The 20,149-nt window shown below is 35.0% G+C and overlaps 1 protein-coding gene across 7 annotated transcripts in view; it reads right to left on the bottom strand.

Annotated features, from left to right (window-relative positions):
- Positions 1 to 275: 275 nt before the first annotated feature.
- The window catches only part of LOC111503006 (Inwardly rectifying potassium channel 1), a 133,793-nt gene continuing 113,919 nt past the window's right edge, over positions 276 to 20,149 (bottom strand). For 5 of the 7 annotated variants that reach the window (XM_023157193.2, XM_074178841.1, XM_074178840.1 and 2 more), the window contains 5 exons: positions 16,109 to 16,348; positions 15,068 to 15,209; positions 11,839 to 12,066; positions 5,037 to 5,063; positions 276 to 1,486 (listed from right to left, as the gene is read on the bottom strand). In XM_023157193.2, the coding sequence (XP_023012961.1) occupies positions 1,281 to 1,486; positions 5,037 to 5,063; positions 11,839 to 12,066; positions 15,068 to 15,209; positions 16,109 to 16,348 (843 nt within the window). In that variant the 3' untranslated portion in view covers positions 276 to 1,280. The remainder of the gene's footprint in view (positions 1,487 to 5,036; positions 5,064 to 11,838; positions 12,067 to 15,067; positions 15,210 to 16,108; positions 16,349 to 20,149) is intronic. The other 2 variants (XM_023157194.2, XM_023157195.2) reach the window with 2 other exon arrangements.

The following is a 20,149-nucleotide window of genomic DNA, read 5'->3' as shown; positions in this document are numbered from 1 at the left end:
CAACGGCGATACTCATCCCCACATTCTATTCGTCACCGTAACATGACTTCGAATTTAATTTAATGACCCTTCAGCCGAAGATAAAACTTGTTTAGTAAAATTATACAATAGGAATCGCCAATTCTTCAGTCCACGTGGTTTAGTTGGCAGTGTCATTATTTCTCTGTGTTGGTTTTTCGGCCTTCGAGATGCCGATAGATTTAACTATTCACAATACAGGTTACTTCAACTATACTTTTCATAAGAAATTTAGGTACTAAATGAGTGTAAACAAGTGATTTTACATTTTAATTTTTGTAAAAAAAACTATATAAATACGTTGGCACTACAATCAACAATCATTTCAATTATACATCACTATACACTATACAGGTTTTCACCACCTCATTATAAGTACCTTTATTAATTCCAAATTTTAAGTACTTGCATAAATCTAATAATACTTGAGTGAATTTCATAAAAAAACATAAATTAGGAATATACAGTAAAATCATAAAAAATCGTTTCAATGTCAATGACTAAAAAACAAGAATTGCAATATATTCAATACGTTAAAAAGAACGACAGAAAAATAAAAGAAAAGCCAAGCAAAAACGAGAAAAAATAATATTTGGTACTAATTGGGATTTGCTTTAGGGAAGTAAAATTTATTAAAACTAGTTAAATACATCAGGAAGGCAGAAGGGAATGACAGAAAAGAAATATCGCTACTAATATAGATTTGGCTGGACAAGTAAAGACTATTCTGAACTTCTTGTAGCTGTTTGTCCTTTATAAAAAATTTTTCACTGGGTCATAAACAAAAAAAATAAGAATCTAATCGATTAACTCAATAAATAACTCATTCCGATAATAAAAACTATAAATATATATTTTTTCTGAAAGCTCTTGCTGTGGTAGATATTGTTTGAAATTCAAATAAAAAATGTTATCAACAAAAAATATGTTCCCAAATGCGGAATAGCAGTGAAAGAAAAACAAGCATATTTTGAAGACACCCACAATCCACCAGAAAAAACTTTCAACTGACTTATAACGATATTATGATATGCACTAATATTTACATCAAAAATAATGAATATGAGCACAGAGCTTCTGAAAACTTTCAAGTAAACATTGTGACTACCAATAATTACAATTGACAAATGATATCGACCAGCAATATCGCCATTATTCACAATTTTTAAGCGTATGTAAAACTTTTCGGAAGAATTCCAGGGATGACAGTATTTCTCATTGATTTCTCTTCCTGAAAAAATTGCACTAAAAGCACCATTTCATCATACCGGCAATAAATTCGATTTATTCTTCAAGGTGCCATTTGTTAACGGTTTCTGTTCTTCTGGCGCGGTTACCATAACGGGAATGGGACTTGATATCTTCATCTCAATATGACCGTCATCAATCGATAAGGAATCCATACTGCAGAGACTATCAGTGGAATGGGTGCGATTGGACGGGAAGATCCCTCCCATGCGACACTGACCTGCAACAAAATTATTACATGAACGCCAAAATGAACTCGACATAAACTCACAATTTTTATTCATTACCTATTGAACGGTTTCCACAATTATTTAATGAAACTTTATACGTTACAATGACCTCTTTCTTGTAATTAACATATGAAAGGAAAATCTGGTAATTAATTTGTTCAAAGTTTCCCATGCTATATTTATGAACTGAAGATGAAATAGAAAACATGATAAAGGTATTTTCAAAACACAATTTTGACTACTGTATATCTGAACGTTGACCTTTTTAGCATTTTTCAACTTTTTTGTATCGAGTACCTCATTAGGAAGAGATTTCGGTATTAATAATAAAACTAATCGGCACGAGTATTGCAGTTTGATTGCCAATATCACATTCAACAGAAACTTCAAATCAAATCCAATCAAAATATACTTTATTGTCAGAAGATTTTGAATCCCATCGACAAAGATTTGTGGGTATAAATATAAGCATAACTAATGGTGTATAATTAAAAACTTGCAATTAATAAAGGTTTTGAAAAAACAGGTACAAATACAATAAAAATAAATATAAAATGGAATACACGTTTTAAAATGATACATTAAAATACTCTTGCAAGCTACACACATCGGAAAAGTCTAGGGATATTTTTAAAAATGGCAATAATTTGTTTTAGACCGCTTCAGGGAAAAAAAGTTGACGGATGATTATTAAACGAATGTAACTTACAACAAAATTTATTAAATGGTCAAAAATACTGAGTGCGCATATAAGCAAAACTAAAAAAAAATATGGCTCTTCTTTGGCACCCCGAAAAAAATCCTAATACAAAAAAAATTTGAATCAGTACAAAGCATGGCCTCCACGCTGGTTTATTACGGCCCTACATCTATCGTGCATCGACAAAATGAGATTGTCAATGTCTTGTCGAGGTACATTTGCCCATTCAGCGATTAAAAACTCTCTCAATTGAAACGTTGGGTGAATGTTCCCCATATGCGGAGTAATTCTTCGTTGAAGCATGTCCCACTCATTCTCGATAAGATTCAGGTCCGGTGATTGTGCTGGCCATGGCAATACATCAACTCCTTCGTTGGTGAGCCAGTCAGTCACTAGACGCGCGAAATGTGGACGAGCATTATCGTGCATTAGGTGGAAGTTTTCACCAACAGCACCAGCAAACGGGCAGACGATAGGTAGAAGAATGGTGTCGAGGTACTGTCGAGCTGTAAGGAAGCGATTTGGAAAAACGAGATCGGTTCTGCCGCCAATCATGATTCCGCCCATAGCATTACTGTACCACCTCTGTATGTGTGGACTTCCTGGACGTGTCTCAAACATTCATTATTTCCAGGTCGTCTCCACAGTCTTACCCGACGAGAATCTGGATGAAATCCAAATCTGGATTCGTCTGTAAACAAAACTGTGGCCCAATCATCTGCATCCCAGTTTTGATGTTCTTGACACCACTCTAATCTTCTACCGCGATTGCCTCTCGACAAAGGTGGACATCTAAGTGGCCTTCTGTTGTGGAGATCTGCTTCATGCAGTCGATTACTGACAGTATCACGACCAATGATTACCTGGTGCGTCTGCTGCAACACGTTAACCAACTCAGGTGCTGTGATTGTCGGTTGTCTTCTTGCGGTTAAGACCAAAAATCGGTCTTGAACTGCAGTTGTAGCGCGTCCTCGCCCTGGATGTTGTTCGGCTGGACTGCCCGTTTCACGGAAACGCCGCCACAATCGACTGATAACACTTTGGGAGACCCCCAAACGAAGAGCTACATCATTTTGTCGCATGCCACCTTGAAGAAGCCCTACAGCTCTATTCATCTCAGCCAATGGTAAGTGATGGCGTTCCATGTTAAAGCACAATATTTCCAGTTTAATTGCTGAGCAAGAACTGCATAGAATGTACAAACTCGACACTTTCAGATTATTAGCTTAATCCCCTTGATGAGACTCCGTAGCCTTGACACTGATCCCTTAATATAGTTGCCAGCCTCTGGTATCTCTTTCCCGCATCTTGCGTGTCCCAGCCATGCTATCACCTCGCATTCACAGAGCACATGCAGTGCCGTTTCTTCCTCTTCTTGACAGAAACTGCATTGGGTTTCTTCTGTCAGACCCTTGTTGCTCATATGTTTTCTGAGTCGGCTATGCCCCGTTAGTGGACCCACCACTATCCTTACAACCTCACAGTTGTGGTTTAGCAGGTCTTCCGTGAATCTGAGCGATGATTTCTTTACGAACTCTTTCGCCTGCCTCATTCCTGGGAGCTTATTTCACGAATCAATCGATTTGGCTTGCATCTATGAGTTTATGGATGTCTTTATACATTCTACTCAAGGAGCTACATGGGTAGCTCCGAAAGCTTCCCACCAGTCTTGAGGAGAATTGAAATAAGCTGGGCGCCTTAATTACCACCTGGCTGTCCGAGAAAATGGCAATGGTTTTATTTGTGAAATTCTGCCTGTTTATTTTCCCTATACAGTGTTCGATGGCCGTTACTTCTGCCTGGAACACAGTTGCATTATGTCTGAGGCTGATTGCGATTCTCGTCTTTGCTCTGCTTCCGTATATACCGGCTCCGACTTCTTTTTGGGTTTTCGAACCATCTGTATACCAAGTTTCTTCCGCTTTTACCGGTGGGCCGTTTTGTCAGTCCTCTCTACTTGGTATGATGATTTTGAAATCTTTTTGAAAGTTGTACTGCGGAACTGTGTTATCCACGGGCATTCCTAGTATTGGATCTGCCTTCAGTTCATTGTCCAGTTTCAAGTATTCTGCACCGTGTGACTGGCTGATTGGGGATTCACCCCTGCATTAGCCTGTGTGTCACCAGTCGAGCTTCTCTTTGTATGTAGATGTGTAATGGTGGAAGTCCGAGTAGGACCTCTAGTGCTGCAGTTGGTGTCGTTCTCATGGTTCCCGTGACACTTAGGCAGGCCAGCTGTTGTATGCCGCCTAATAGCCTAGCCGTACCCGATTGCCTTGTTCTTGTCCGTCAAGTCACTACACCGTATGTTATCATGGGTCTCACTACCCTTGTATATAACCAGAGTTATAGAGTTGTATAACGGAGACCTTAGATAGTGCAACAAACGGGCAGAAATAGTTCGTCATGGAGACAAGCAATCTATGGACAAACCACATTAGGTTCAGAAAATCCGAACGAAGAACCTGTACAAATTGAAACAGGAAACACGATTTTCACGAAAATGTGGGACTTGGGAGAAAAAGACAAGTCAGACGGCTCCCAAGCAGGATGATTTTTGTTATTAGATTAGTGATTTATGTCGTTTCCTATTATCAAACGATCCGATTTTGAGATCAACTAAACTTATTTTTGCAGATATATGAATATAAGATAAGCTTCCCAGCTGCCAGAGGAAAAATAATCTATAGATTGGAGCCAGAATAAAACGAAAAAAGTGTTTCTTTCTGTATAATATAATCCACTGATATCAGATGAAGTGTGGGCAAAGCAAAGCTACGATGCCGATTTAGGAATGAGAATAATGATTTAAGAAGCTGAAGCAAACACAAAAATCTTACCGATTGTCAAGAATCTAGGTTTTTCTTCTGCAAAAAAAGAAATTGTATTAATCACGGCACTTGTAAGTATCGATATTTTGTAAATTTATCTTTAACTTTCCAGATATGCTTTTTGATATATTTCGAAACTTTTCTTCAAGTACAAGTTTTCAGTGTTCGATCAACAACAATATTTTCAGTTGAATTAAAAAAAATATGTTGTTGGTCGCCAAAAAAGTTCTACACATAAGATTTCCCTTCTGAAGACCATTTTAGGTAATCACATCTCTACGTATTCCAATCGAAATATGTCTTCCTCATTTTTCTCCCACATCAGAACTGAGCACTTTCACGAGATGAGTGAAAGTTTGAGTTTTCCTCACATATGAATAATATCATTTTGTATTTATCTGAAGGAGATCAGAATTTTACTGTTTAAGTTTGCTACAACATATCCCATCTCCAGACAGATACTTGTGGTGTTCCACAAGGATCGGTTCTAGGCCCAATTCTCTTCTTGTTATATATTAACGACCTAGCCCGCATTCGCTGATGATACTACATTAATGTGTAATGCTAATCCCTTGTCATTTAATATCTCAAAAACTAGCATCATCACCCTCAAGTGCTCCACACTGGATATTCACCTAGGTACTCAATTGATAGAAAACAAAATGTCAGCAAAATTTCTGGGATTGAAAATTGATAAAAATTTGGATTTTGAAGTTCACATAAATAACCTATGTAATAAAATTTCATCACGATGCTTTGCAGTCAGAGTATCAGCAAATGAGTTGGGCACTGATATGGAAAAAAATTTGTACTTTGCTCTCATTGATTCTCATCTGAGATACGGTAGTTTTTGGGGAACGTGTTGCCAATATATATTTGATAGGGTGTTTGTACCACAAAAAAGAGGAGTTAGAAATATGTTTAGAGTTGGATTCAGGGATTCCTGTCGACCTTTATTCAGAAGGCATAAAATCTTGACCTTGCCTTCCATACTTATATTGAAAATGGTATGTCTGATGCAAAAAAAAATATAGAACGGACATTTTCATTTCACCACGACGAAGACCAGAAATAAGCTCAATATAGATTAACCGATAACAATTTCATCAAAAATTGAGACGTCCTCCATATATAATGGATTTTTTTTACCATTTGCTAATTGAGATCAAAGGCATAACATGTACCAGTAAATTTGGAAAGTTGGTAAAAAAGCTTCTGATTTCAAAGGCCTTTTATTCTTTAGACGAGTTATATTCAGACAGAAATTTAAATTATATAAACAATTAATTTTCATTATTATTTCATTATTGTGTTTCAGTACCTACCTACTGGTATTCAAACTACGTGACTTTTCTAACTTTTTGTTTGATGGTTACATTTGGCTCTGAACTGTAAAGTTGAAAATGTTTACGAAGTAGATATTTACTTTTATTTTCTATGCATTCACTTTTATATTTTTATGCTTTATAGTTTTTATATTCTTATATTTACATTCATGTATTGCATGAGAATATTCATTATTATTATTATTATTATTTATTTCAATATATAGCATATATATCATTACTTTCTGACTAGTTTTTCACCCCAAAATTCTGAAATCATCAAATGTTCAAGTACTACTTTCAAGTTGTATAACTCATATTCTTTAAAATAATAACACTTTGACAATGTTATTTTACCTTCGACAATATCTTTTAAGTTGTGTATCTTATATTTCTTAGAATAGTAACACTTTGTCATTGAGATTTCACCTTCCACAATGAAGTACACTTTGATTGATTGATTGAGATTATTTAGTCAATGACTATTTAATATATCTGCTAGTTGTCTAATTGCTACTAGGTTTCGGATTATTTCAACCAACTCGTCTGAATTCATAATCATAGTTTGCTTGTAATATTCAATTTATCTTCCAAAGTTCTCAAAATATTCATTTTTAGTTGTTTCCAAGGACAAACATTATCATTTTAATGATATGCAATTACTGTTCTTCGTCTCAGTTTGCAAATGAAATGAATCACCAACTCACAAAAGGAGTGATCTAAGAATGCCGCAGGACCAGATGATATCATCAGAACAGAAAGTGTTACTAGGAATAGAATACCGGATTACTGGAGATGAATTCATATGTCTCTAATATATATTTTCAAGAATCCAGCGGATACATGTAAAGTGTGCTCTCTATTCCTATTTCAGTGCGATATCAAAAGACATATCTGTGCTTAGGAGTTGCCGAGATCATCTCTTCAAAAAACGTGACCTGGCAGTTTGGCAAAAGAATTCATCACTATAAGCTAGTCTCATGGTGAAAACTATTGCAAAATAATTTAAAGAATTTTGTAACCGCTTATTTGATTATCACTGATCAATATCTGTACGAATCTCTACTATTCTTTCAATTGCTACGCAAGCAGTTTTCAACAAGGGGACCTCTATTGAGCTGAAAAATACAATCAAGTTGCAGTATTCAGAATGTATCAATTGCAATGTGTTTTTCCTAATATCATGTAATTATTGGTTTAAATCGACCAGTGAAAACCAGGATTCAACGGTTTTAAGGATTGGTGGGATATTATTTCATTGCAGATTATCTACCTGAAATAGATAACATAGCAAAATACACCATATTTTATTAATTATTACTGAGAGTTGCCCATTTATCTCGAAAAACTGAGTACAATTTGTGAAAAATACCATAAAATATATTTCAAATATGATGCCCTCGTTTTCATACTCATTATGTTGCCCTGAGAGGCATCTGAAAAAGTCTGAGCGAAATTATCGATTTTTTTCGCATATATTCAGATTAATTTTAAAACAATACAGCATGCAGAGTCCAATATTGACGGTTACGAAGCAACTGAAGCTAGCGACGTAACAAAACGTGTAACAGAGATGTAGCAAAAAAACTTGGTCGCAGGGACATCGTAAATCTTGTCGCATGAGTTGAAATGTGTTTTTTGAATACGTAGTTTAGGTCATCTCCTGATGATGCTATTTTGGTTAGCGAAACACGCGTCGAGAAATGACTTTTTTTTCTGGTAAAGGACGTCACTGCAAAACATTGAGACTAACAGTGACGTGACACCGTACGTCACTCTGTAACATTGCCACAATGTTTTGGAGATGTAACTCTTTTACTGGGTAAACAACATCGTTTACAGTTCTTCAGGAGGTCAACATCATTTGTTTATTTACGGTCAATTTTTTTTACATTCTATCAGAAAGTTATTTGAACTCCAGGCATCCATAAAACGTAGAATAGGTAATCTACTTTCCATCGCTAAATGATTCATTATTATACATAGACTTTAAATTTTACTTCAAAATTTGTATTTCTGATTTAACCTTTCGTCAAATTTCAACTGAAAATATTGAAAGAATACTGTGAAAAACGGTGTGAACTAAAAGTGCTTTTCTATTAAAAACACTTTGCCCTAACCGTTTCGCTACCAGTCATGTTTATGTTTTTATATGCATCTACACGAATCTTCACCTTGCATGAGGATCAATAAATTAATTTATGGTATTTTGTTATTGTCGTATTATCATTTACTATCTGACTGATACATATTTTTCGCCTTTTTTATACATTTATTCGATTTCTAAACTTTGGGCGTCACAATACTGTGATGCTACCGTATAGCGTATACCGTATACAAGTGGAAATCTCACATTGAAATGTGTCAAATTGAATACGTAGTTTAAGTCATCTCCGGATGATGCTGTTTTGGTTAGCGAAACACGCATCGAGAAATGACATTTTTGTTCAGGTAAAGGACATGTGTTTTCATTAGATTCATTTCACGCCAGATAAATATTATTTGCTTCTTTTTCAACAACAGTACATCAGGCATTGTCAATCATAGTATTATAAAATTAAAATCACAAGCTGAAGTGAAAGTTTGGTGTCTGAATAAGTCTAACTTATATCAGTCAACCAATGCTAGCATAGTTTCAAGGCTGGTTCAAATTTTGATCTGAAAGTTCAATTCTTCCAATATATAAACATTGTATTTTTCGGCTTCACGTCAGTATTCTTTGTAGGGCTTCGATGTCTAACCAACTCAGGACCAGTAATCTTACCTACATGGTGTTTTGACCCATGATGTGTGAATAATTACTACACACAAGAATTATATTAAATCTTGTGAGAAAATGAGATATAATAAATAACTTTTAAGTTATATTTTAGAAATAACAAGGTTGATTCTGACTGTACTCTCACAAGGTTCAAAACGTTATATTATAGTTTTACAAAACAGTGATGTATATTCTACCTAGCTAGTTAAGGAGGAGACCCGGTCAGTCATATTATTAGTCCAGTCGTTATAGTAAGTTCACCTCGATTTCGAGATACCCAGTTGTAAGTCTGTAAATACTTCTATATTGACACCCTAAAAGTTGTCTCAAAACCTACATATGGTAGGGTGTAACCAACTATTAAATTTCAAGGTCAAAGGTCACAAAAATCGGTTTTTTTGCGATTTTTTTGGAAATATCTCATTTCCCATGGGTTTTTTGCTATTTGTATTTATTATCAATATTGTAGAATACAAAATTCTCTACAAATTTTGTTTAAAAAAATTTTTTAAACATTTCAACCGTGTATATTATCAAGTTCAAACTTGGTTAGGACATGATTTGGAACCCCAGGTATGGGGTTGGGCAATGCGAAACGATTTTCTGGAGCCTATCATGACAATTTTACCACCTGCTCCAGAAGATTTGCTAAATACAATTTTCTGCAACTGCAAGAGTGGTTGTGGTTCGCGATGCGGATGCAGGAAAGCGGGCTTGCAATGCTCTTCAGCTTGTGGCCAATGTAATGGGCAAGCTTGTCTCAATGCTCTACCATATCAGAGCGACATTAACGAAGATGGAACCTTTGACCCCGAAATCATGGAAGAACTTGAGACAAATGTCGTTGAAGACGATAATGAAGACCAGTTTGAAATTGACCAGCAGCCAGAAGAAGAGGAGGAAGATGATTAAAATTATAAATTGTAGTTTTTGTACTCTTCATTCCATTTCTTTACTTTCAATAAAAATAAATGTATTCAATGATATTTTTTAATAAAAAGATTCATTCATAATTTATTTGTTTTTTTTATCATGTAAGAAGTTATAAATATCAATTAGGTTAAAATTCAAATATAATTCCTATATTTTCATTAACAATTCTGCAATTACATGGGCAGGTAAGTGTTGTTAAATAAATTAATACTGAATAAAAAGTGGATAAGTTAGGAAAAAAATGATGAAATATAATATAATAGTTAATAAAAATTGACAAATATTTATAATCATTGATTTATCGATAGTTCATCAACTATATATGGCGCGTTTTCGACCGGAGGCACCGGTTGACCTGAAGTGATGCTGTGACTGCGTGCTCCCCGCCCTCTATCTCGAAAACGGTTCACCGTATAAAAATTTTTTTTCGACAAAATTTGTAGAGAATTTTGTATTCTACAATATTGATGATAAATATAAATAGCAAAAAACCCATAGGAAATGAGATATTCCCAAAAAAAGCGCAAAAAACCGATTTTTGTGACCTTTGACCTTGAAATTTAATAGTTGCTTACACCCTACCATATGTAGGTTTTGAGACAATTTTTAGGGTGTCAATATACAAGTATTTACAGACTTACAGCTGGGTATCTCGAATTCCGAGGTGAACTTACTATAATGACTGGACTATTGGTGTGATATTATTGCAGATTATCTACCTGAAGTAGATAACATAGCAAAATACACCATATTTTATTAATTATTACTGAGAGTTGCCCTATTTATCTCGAAAAACTGAGTACAATTTGTGAAAAATACCATAAAATATATTTCAAATATGATGCCCTCGTTTTCACACTCATTATTTTGCCTTAAGAGGCATCTGAAAAAGTCTGAGGGAATTTATCAATTTTTTTCGCATATATTCAGATTAATTTCAAAACAATACAGCATGCAGAGTCCAATATTGACGGTTACGAAGCAACTGAAGCTAGCGACGTAACAAAACGTGTAACAGAGATGTAGCAAAAAAACTTGGTCGCAGACACATCGTAAATCTTGTTGCATGAGTTGAAATAAATGTGTTTTTTGAATCTCCTGATGATGCTATTTTGGTTAGCGACGTCGCTGCAAAAACATTAAGACTAACAGTGACGTGACACCGTACGTCACTCTGTAACATCGCCACAATATTTTGGAGATGTAACTCTTTTACTGGGTAAACAACATCGTTTACAGTTCTTCAGGAGGTCAACATAATTTTGTTGAACGTAATGTTAGTTGGTATTATTATCATTTGTTTATTTATGGTCAATTTTTTTTTACATTCTATCAGAAAGTTATTGGAACTCCAGGCATCCATAAAACGTAGAATAGGTAATCTATTTCTGCGTAGTGCATACCGACGAAGAGTTGCCGTACGCATCGTGCCTATCTTTCGAGTAAATCTATTATAAATTTTGTATTTCATGAAAGATAGGGTTACAATCTTCACTAGTATGTGGAGAGTTTTTAAAAAGAACCTTCATTCATAGGACACTCCAATTTTCTCTGAAGAAGTATTGGACACGTTAGCTTTTATAGTGCTTATAAATAATCATTAGTTGTTTTTCCAGTTACTGCGTATTCTGTTTTATGTATTTCGGCGGGAAGAGAAACATTACAACTCAGACCATAGCAATGTTTTCTATCGATCATTCAATTTAACATTTCAAAATATATATTTCAATTATCAATCAATATTCGCTATCATTCATGCTTTACAATTGTATGAGACAAAACTGAAACTCACCTAAGCCTTCATTGCTATACATAGCCCGACGTTCATCTAGCTCTTTGGCACTACAGAGAGGTGTATCTACCTCTACTGTATTGTTGAATTGCGCATAATCAACCTCGTATTCTCCGGATTCTTTTTTGAAGGAAACAATGGACTGGAATCTATGACCCCACAGTATTTCCGATGGCAGGTAACTGGAACGAGCTTGTGTTGTCATACCAGTCGATTCTATTACGCCCTCTGCAAAATTAAAAAAAAGGTTACAAACAATGACATTATAACTTAGAATAACAGGTTTTTGTGATACCTCTATTGAGCAACCACTATCAATTCAAGTTTCACTCCATATCATGAAATTAAAGTCCCACCCGCCACGTATGTCTGAACGCGGAGAACTCAAAAACTTCGAATGGAAGGAGTGATTCAGGCGTAGGCTTATGCGTATTATTCATTATTTTTTTGTGTAAATTGGTTCGATTATGACGATGTTAGTCATGTGAAATCAAGGAGGTGGTACTACCCGTGTGAGCCCGGAGAGTTTTCATCAAGAACGCTTCCTAATGCCTTTGAGATGCAAGCCAGTATCAGTTTCAGCACTACTGGCGCCTTAGGCAAGATTTTTACGGCACCCCCTGACGGCAAGACAAATCCATACAGAAAAAACGAGAGATATAAGTGATGAAATAACCACTATATTACAAGAACAACAAAACAACTAACAAATTTCACTTTTTTGGCTTTCTTATAACTCTTTTGTGCCAAATTTGTCAATTGAGATTGATATATTTGTGAAGCAGTGTTTGGAACCTTTGGTGTAGTAATGAATATTACTGGAGTTTTTTCCCAACACCAAACCGTTATTTTAACACCTCGATACGTGTTTCGATCACCAAGTGATCATCTTCCAGAGGGAGATCTTCCTCTTGAACATAATCACTTGGTGATCAAACTTTGATCTTCCTCTCTAAGATGATCCCTTGGTGATCGAAACACGTGTCGAGGTGTTGAAATAACGGTTTGGTGTTAGGAAAAAAATTCAATATTCGAGATTGGGATATTGTCGATCGCAGATAGGTTTTCAACAGCTTAGCTAATAATATTTGTAATGCTAGCCATACATTCAGATACAGTTCTTGTAAATTACGATTTGTGAAGAAATTCAAAATAAAAACAGGAGTAACCACATTGATCAGGCAAAAATATATTGCAGACTTGAAAGTTCATCACAAAACAAACGACAATCTATATCTGATTCAGAGTCTACAGTAAATTTCAATTGGAGATCAATACGGAGTTTGAGAAGATCGGATTTTTCTGGAACCGTTTTTATATTGAACAAAAAAACCAAGATTCTGAGTACTTGTCAACTCAAATCTTTCTTTTACTTAAAACAATGTAGTTTCCACAAAATGGTTGGAAAATTTAACCTGAAATCATTCTCCTGGACGAATTATAGGCTCATTTCTGGCAGTTTCACTGACTTGACGCTCAACACGTCGAATTGTGGCACTAAATACAGAATATCTTATTCTTCAGTCAATTTCTTTGCGGTGAGGATGATGCTTTTAAAGCCTGTGTTTCAGTACTTTCTAAGGAACTACAGCATTTTTTCAACATGACTGTGGATTGTGAGGATTTACTAACGACATCAACTTGAAAGAATATCTCATTCCAAACAATCAGTGAAACTATGAAGCTTATCGAATAATAGCTTCATGAAAGACTTGAAATTTTTTGAGTTTCAATAACCAAAGTAATTGAAGCGTCATGGATGGCACAAAATTGGTAGCGAAATGGTTTGATACTGCTTATTCCAGCTTCCTAAATTGTGTCACCAAGCTTTTCAATAGTGAATAACTCCAAGCGATTGATTAGAATTTTCCATCGAAGTGATTAATCTGTATACAAAATTTAGTAGTTGATCAAAGCCGATTTGGAAACTTCCTCCCTCCACTTTCAACCTTGAAATGAAGTCTATATACGTCGTAGCCAAGGTGACTTTGAGGAAGTGTTCTGAGTTTGACCTTGAACGACCTTGAGCAATTTCACATAACGTAGACAGGGTGATTCAGAGGTATTGTTTTGGGTTTAACGTTCAATGACTTTCATTTACTCCCCATATATTCGGCAAGGTGACTTTGACCTCAAATGAACTCGAGCCAGTTACGCGACTTTCTTGAAGTTTCGAACCTACCTAACTACCTACCTTGAGGAAATGTTTTGTGTTTGACTTTGAATAACCTTCAGCTACGTCACAAGACGGAGACATTACTTTAGAGTACTGTTTTGGGTTTGACTTCGAATAAAGACCTTTAGCAAACATCACATTCGGAATTTGAGCGCTGGATGTGTTATTAATTGACCATGAATACCCAGCTTGTGGTAGAGAAGCACACCCTCTCCTAGAACCGAGATCTTCAACTGTTTGGAGAATCACCATTCCACATTCAGGTTGGATAACCCAACGTATTTGAATAGATGAGTGAAAGTAATATTGCAAAGTGACAGAGAGTACTACGTCGTGACTATACTGGGTATAGGGTATATATATAGAAACGGATAATTTGAAATTTAATGTCAAGAAGATCAATTCTGCAATCATTTAACAAAGTGAGGCTATGGAGCAGAGACCAATACATTTTTAACTATCGATGAAGGTGATAAAATTAAAAAGATGTCGATGCTGTCCACGCGATATGGTAAATCCATTCAAGTGGAGTAGTAGAAAGCCAAAAACTTTCTCTCCCATTCAAGTAGTTTTGTTGAATGAGAAAAATAATACTTCTTTCAAATGCTTCAAATCAAACTCATGATTAGTCATATTTTTTTGAAGTTACATAAAGAATAATTTATTGTATTTGATATTCGATTATAGTTCAAAATACGAATAGATTTTTGTCATTTCAATTTATGAATCACGTGTTAAAAGGTAAGTACTTGTTAGTCCTCAGCTCGCAAAAGTTTCGACTTCTGAGGGTTGTCGTTCGTAGGGATGCGTTAGCTGGTTAACGGAAAAAACATATTTTACCATATTTTTTTCAACATTTCAAGTTCAACCCAAATGGAATCAAGTTATTTCAATAAATATTCATTTCATGACAGTACGAAATTGAAATTCTATCACTATATTTTCTAATCTATCCAAACAGAAATCATTGAAGGATTAATGTTTGGTAATGAACCAGGGTTTCAAATTTTTCAACATATTGGTACTGAACATGATATCCAAAATTTCTCTTACCCAAAATAACAACGATTTCGAAACGTTCTCTCAAAAGGTTGTTGGCTGACATATTATATAACGGAGATTTACTGTCAATTTTGTGAACGATTGTTGTTGGCCAAATGAAAAAGATCTTGTCCTCTTCTCCGTCTCCTCCAACCTGAAAAATTAAAGGAGCATTGTACAAATGTTTGAATAACAGAAAATATCAACCTTTCTGATGATGATATGAAATTATGTGATTTTGGCTCAAATTAATTTACAAAATCTCGGCGAACGAGACTTTTTCTTTGAAACTTTCAATCCAAGGCAACTATTTGAATCCAGAGCCGAAAAGCAGAACATTGCTGACCCAATACCAGACATAGATCTTATCAGTGGTGCTAGGCTGAACCACGAATAGATGGTTGGAGTCAACTATCTTCGTGGAAGACTCAATGCACAAATATCAAAGTGATCCGATGCAAAAACTTTGCCATTCAGTGCAGCATTCACTTCAAGGCAAAAGTTGAATCCAGTACCACGAAAATGGATGGACAGATTAATTCTTGCTTCTTACAAGAATTGAATTGATGAAATTGATTGTATGGTGTTTAAAAATCACAAAACTTATCATTTTTGTTTCGACCGATCGCCATATGAAATCAGACCAGCTGCAATACTTTGCATTATGGATATCAAAAGTATGGAAAAGACACTGATTATCTCGAAAATATTCGCTTTTCAATTTGAATAAAACAATGGTTCTATGCGAATACAACATTCGTTCCTGAAATTGAATTGTTTCTTGGAGAGTAATGTGGAACTGAAGAACTTAGATCATAAAATACTAGTTCTTTAGTGCAATATACCGAAATACTTATATATGGCATTATTATTGTTGATGTATCTGGTATGAAAAACTATCTTTTTGATCAACAGTTACCTGAACCTTCACCACTCAAAATGAAAACTGTTATGAAATGAAATATATTATTGAATATTGTTAATCACTGTTTCGATTCTACATGGTTAGGAAGTTAAATGATAAAAAAGGTTCTACGCACCCGATATACTTACTTTATCTCTTACCTTCAGTTCTGTTTGAAAAAACGGAAGGTGTTCTCCTTCTTTGGTAACTTTATGCTTAATCAGCTGGGCCCTGACGTGGGCCTCGATGATGTGACTTTTCCTCATGTCGCCCACCCTAAACATGAGGCAAGGAACACCATCACGATGGTTTATTACCGCGTTCCTCGAAAACAAAAGAGTTTGGGTCCGTTTCTTCGGTCTGGATAATTTTGCAAAGACAACGCCAACCTGATTCCAAAAAATTATGAGTCACTTGTATTCGGGAAACAGTTTGACTGAGTGATTTTCGTGTATCTGCTGCATTGTATACACATCTTCAAAAATTGCAAGTTATGCAAAAACTCTTTTTAAAATTTCTATAAAAAAGAAAATATTCATCTGACCTCCTATTTAGAGAAATGGAAATGCTTTATTTGAGACAATTATACTTTCTCAACTCAGTCATCTATTTGTTCAAACACAAAAAACTAATGAGCTTCATTATACAGGGTGTTCCTTAAACACATGCTAATATTTGAGGTAATTCTCAGACCCATTTTAAGAAAAAAACTTCCTATGGACGTATGTCCTAAACGCCTTAGCTTTTGAGATACAGGGTGGCAAAGTTTTCAAAAATAATCAGTTTTTTAATAATAACTGAGATAATTTTGTAGACATCTTTGGCATATTTTGTACAAGGCGCATTTTCTGATGTACACAAATTTGTATTTTTTCAAACAGTGGCGAAACGGGTTTCGCACTGAATATTTTTGGGGAAAAAGTACTACGCCAATGCTTTCTTTTCAAAATAAAATCATTTTTAAAATCCTCATTTATTATTGAGAAAATTTGATCTCCTGGTATTTCTTTGTCCGACGCATGATTTTCACTCAAAAAAATTAAAATCGACAGAAAGCAAATTAAGAAATTAGATCAATTCTAAAATGAATGAATGAATGAAAATTGCTTCATAACGCATTACCAATTCCCTAATAATATTTGAAAACATAATCTACAAAAAAATAAATTTTTCACAAAAACGAATTTTATTTTATTTTGTGACAGTAAGTCTAAACGAATAGCACAAATTTGTTAATTAGTAATAACACCAAAACTGATTATAAAAATTGTTGGAAGTGGCCACCCGCACTTAGTATGCATGATTTCGCCCTTCTACGCATGGAAGTAATTCCATGCGGGGAACGGGTGCGTAAGCACCCGTTCAAATATTCCCGGCGTATTTCGTATAGTTTCACACGAGGCAACTATTCGCTCTCTTAAATCTTCTAAAGTATTAACGGGAGTTTTATACACAAGAGTTTTAAGGTGACCCCATAAAAAAAATCTAAACTGTTGAGATCGGGGATCTTGCTGGCCATTGCTGAGGTCCTCCGCGACCTATCCAACGATTAGGATAAACTGTATTTAAATGGTTTCGGACAATTACACTGAGATGAGCAGGGGCGCCATCGTGCATGTACCATATTCGATTCCTTAACGCAAGTGGCACATCTTCCAATAACCCAGGTAAGTCTTCTTCGAGGAAGTATAAATAAGAACGACCATCAAGGCGTCCTGGTAGAAAAAATGGGCCTATTAGATGATCACCTATAATTCCTGCCCATACATTAACCGAAAATTGGTGTTGGAAATGGGTTTCGGTTATTGCATGGGGATTTTCTTCAGCCCACACATGATTGTTATAGAAATTTTTAATGGCATTCCGAGAAAAATTTGCTTCGTCTGTGAACAAAATTTGTGTCTCAAACTGCGGATTCGGTGCAATACTTTGTAGATACCACTGACTGAAGTTCACACGCTGTGGAAAATCTCTGGGGAGTAAGGCCTGCACTCTTGAAATATGGTATGGGTATAACAAAAAATCAACCAAAATACGCCAAACAATTTGATGACAAATATCCAGAGTTCTAGCGATCTTCCTCGTACTCGTCTCAGGATGTTCCTCAATTTCTTGCAGCACCGCTTCCTCAATTTCAGGAGTTCTTACTGCACGAGGTCTACCTTCCGGAGTCACTTTCTTGGAACTACCAGTTTCCCCAAGTCGACGATGAATATTTGAAAAGGTTCGGCTATCTGGTAAGGCATGATTAGGATATCTTTCCTGATAAATGCGCTTGGCTTTTGTTGCATTACCATCGGCAAGGCCATATACGTAATGCATTTGCGCCATTTCCGCATTCGTATAATTTACCATATTTACTGATATTCAGAAAAACAGAAGACTACCAAAATAACTTCAATAACACTTCAAAATCAATCAAAACGCGCTGTGACAGTTTTTAACACCAACACCTTACTTTAAACCAACATCAATATTAGCTACTGACGTTTGTACATACAGAGAATTCGTTTTTTATTGCTATGGTGGGTACGCTCTTTTCTCTGCTTTTAATCTTTAAAAGAAATCACATATCAACAAACTCCATATTTCCAAGAGGTGCAGTAAATAAATTCTGCTACACGTCATTTATTCCAGGATAACTAAATTTATGTTTTCAAAAATTATTAAGCGGTGCTGCGTTATGACGTAATTTTAATTGAGAACAGTGCATCTGACAACAAACAAATACCTTTTAGATCCTCAATTATTTTGCAACAAATCTGATCTCTTAGTTTGCTTTCAGTCGATGCACGATACCGCATCAGATTTTTAAGGAATTTATCCTTAAGTAAAGCGATTTTTAATTTTTTGAGCGAAAACCATGCGTCGGACAAAGAAAACCCAACAAATCAAATGTGCTCAAAAATGTATGGAGATTTTAAAAATAATTTTTAATTCAAGATAAAGCAGTGGCGTAGTATTTTTTTCGCCAAAAATATACATTTCAAAACTCGTACGTACGCCACTGGCAGAGAAAATTAAGAAAATTGTACATCAGAAAATGCGCCTTGAGGCATGGAACATATGTATCAAATATGCCAAAGATGTCTACAAAATTAAATCAGTTATTATTAAAAAACTGATTATTTTTGAAAACTTTGCCACCCTGTATCTCAAAAGTTAAGGCGTTTAGGACATACGTCCATAGGACGTTTTTTTCCTTAAAATGGGTCTAAGAATTACCTCCTTAAATATTAGCATGTGTTTAAGGAACACCCTGTATATGGCATAGATATCTCAAGAGAACAAAGGACTCCAACAAATTTAAAATTCCAATTGCTAGGAAAACGATAAGGTAAAAATCCCAGCATTTTTAGCACCACGATTTTTCAATTAGCTACCAAGGGAAATTGTCGAATCATACTCTCTTTTTCAATTAAAAAAAGTATGGCATTTTATACTTTCCATAGAAGGAAGCGCAATTCTACAATTGGTTGATTAATGAATATGTATCCGATGTTTCTTCACAGTATTGTATTTGTTTTTCCGTATATAGATAAATATTTGTAATTATGTGCATATATATGTGTGTAGATTAATGTAATTTAGATTATTGGTGTATTATACTCGTTACAATATTAGTAGATTATGAATTAGTTAGAATGTAACTTGATAACTACTAGTTTTGAATCATTTCTGTTCACCTCTTAAAATAATGTTTAAAGATTAGAAATACATAAACTCAATACCACGGACAGCCTCGGCTTTGTGAAATTATTGTTTATTATAGTTTCAAGAAACTGTTTTGTTTTTGTACATTGTTTATATTGTCACAGAGAGACTGCTAATAAACATTATTATTATTATTATCATCGCATTTTCTTGGAGATGTGGAAAGAGGGAACAAAGTAATGTGCAGCAGGTTCAATGTGAAATATAGGAAGTTAACAGACAAATTGAATAGCTTTATCTATCAGGTATCAAAAATGGAAGTATATCAACATATATTCAAATTGGGGTGTATGGAAAACTCGCAAACAGAGGGAGGCAGGAAGTCGGTTGGATTATGTCTGTCTACTTTGAAGTACCTACTATTGAAGTGTACTAAAAAACCGACTCCAGTTCTTCTGGTTTTCATCTGTATTTTCTTTATTAGCAGAGATGATGAAAATATTTTCAACATTCAATAAGCTACCAAAATATGTTCA

Source organism: Leptinotarsa decemlineata, unplaced genomic scaffold (genome assembly GCF_025532065.1).
Source record: "Leptinotarsa decemlineata unplaced genomic scaffold, Ldec_3_MD MMD2_tig00004307_RagTag_RagTag, whole genome shotgun sequence".
In the NCBI taxonomy this organism is placed as follows: Eukaryota; Metazoa; Arthropoda; class Insecta; order Coleoptera; family Chrysomelidae; genus Leptinotarsa; species Leptinotarsa decemlineata.
The sequence above is the reverse complement of the archived record's forward strand: the minus strand, read 5'-3'. Positions and strand labels throughout refer to the sequence as shown.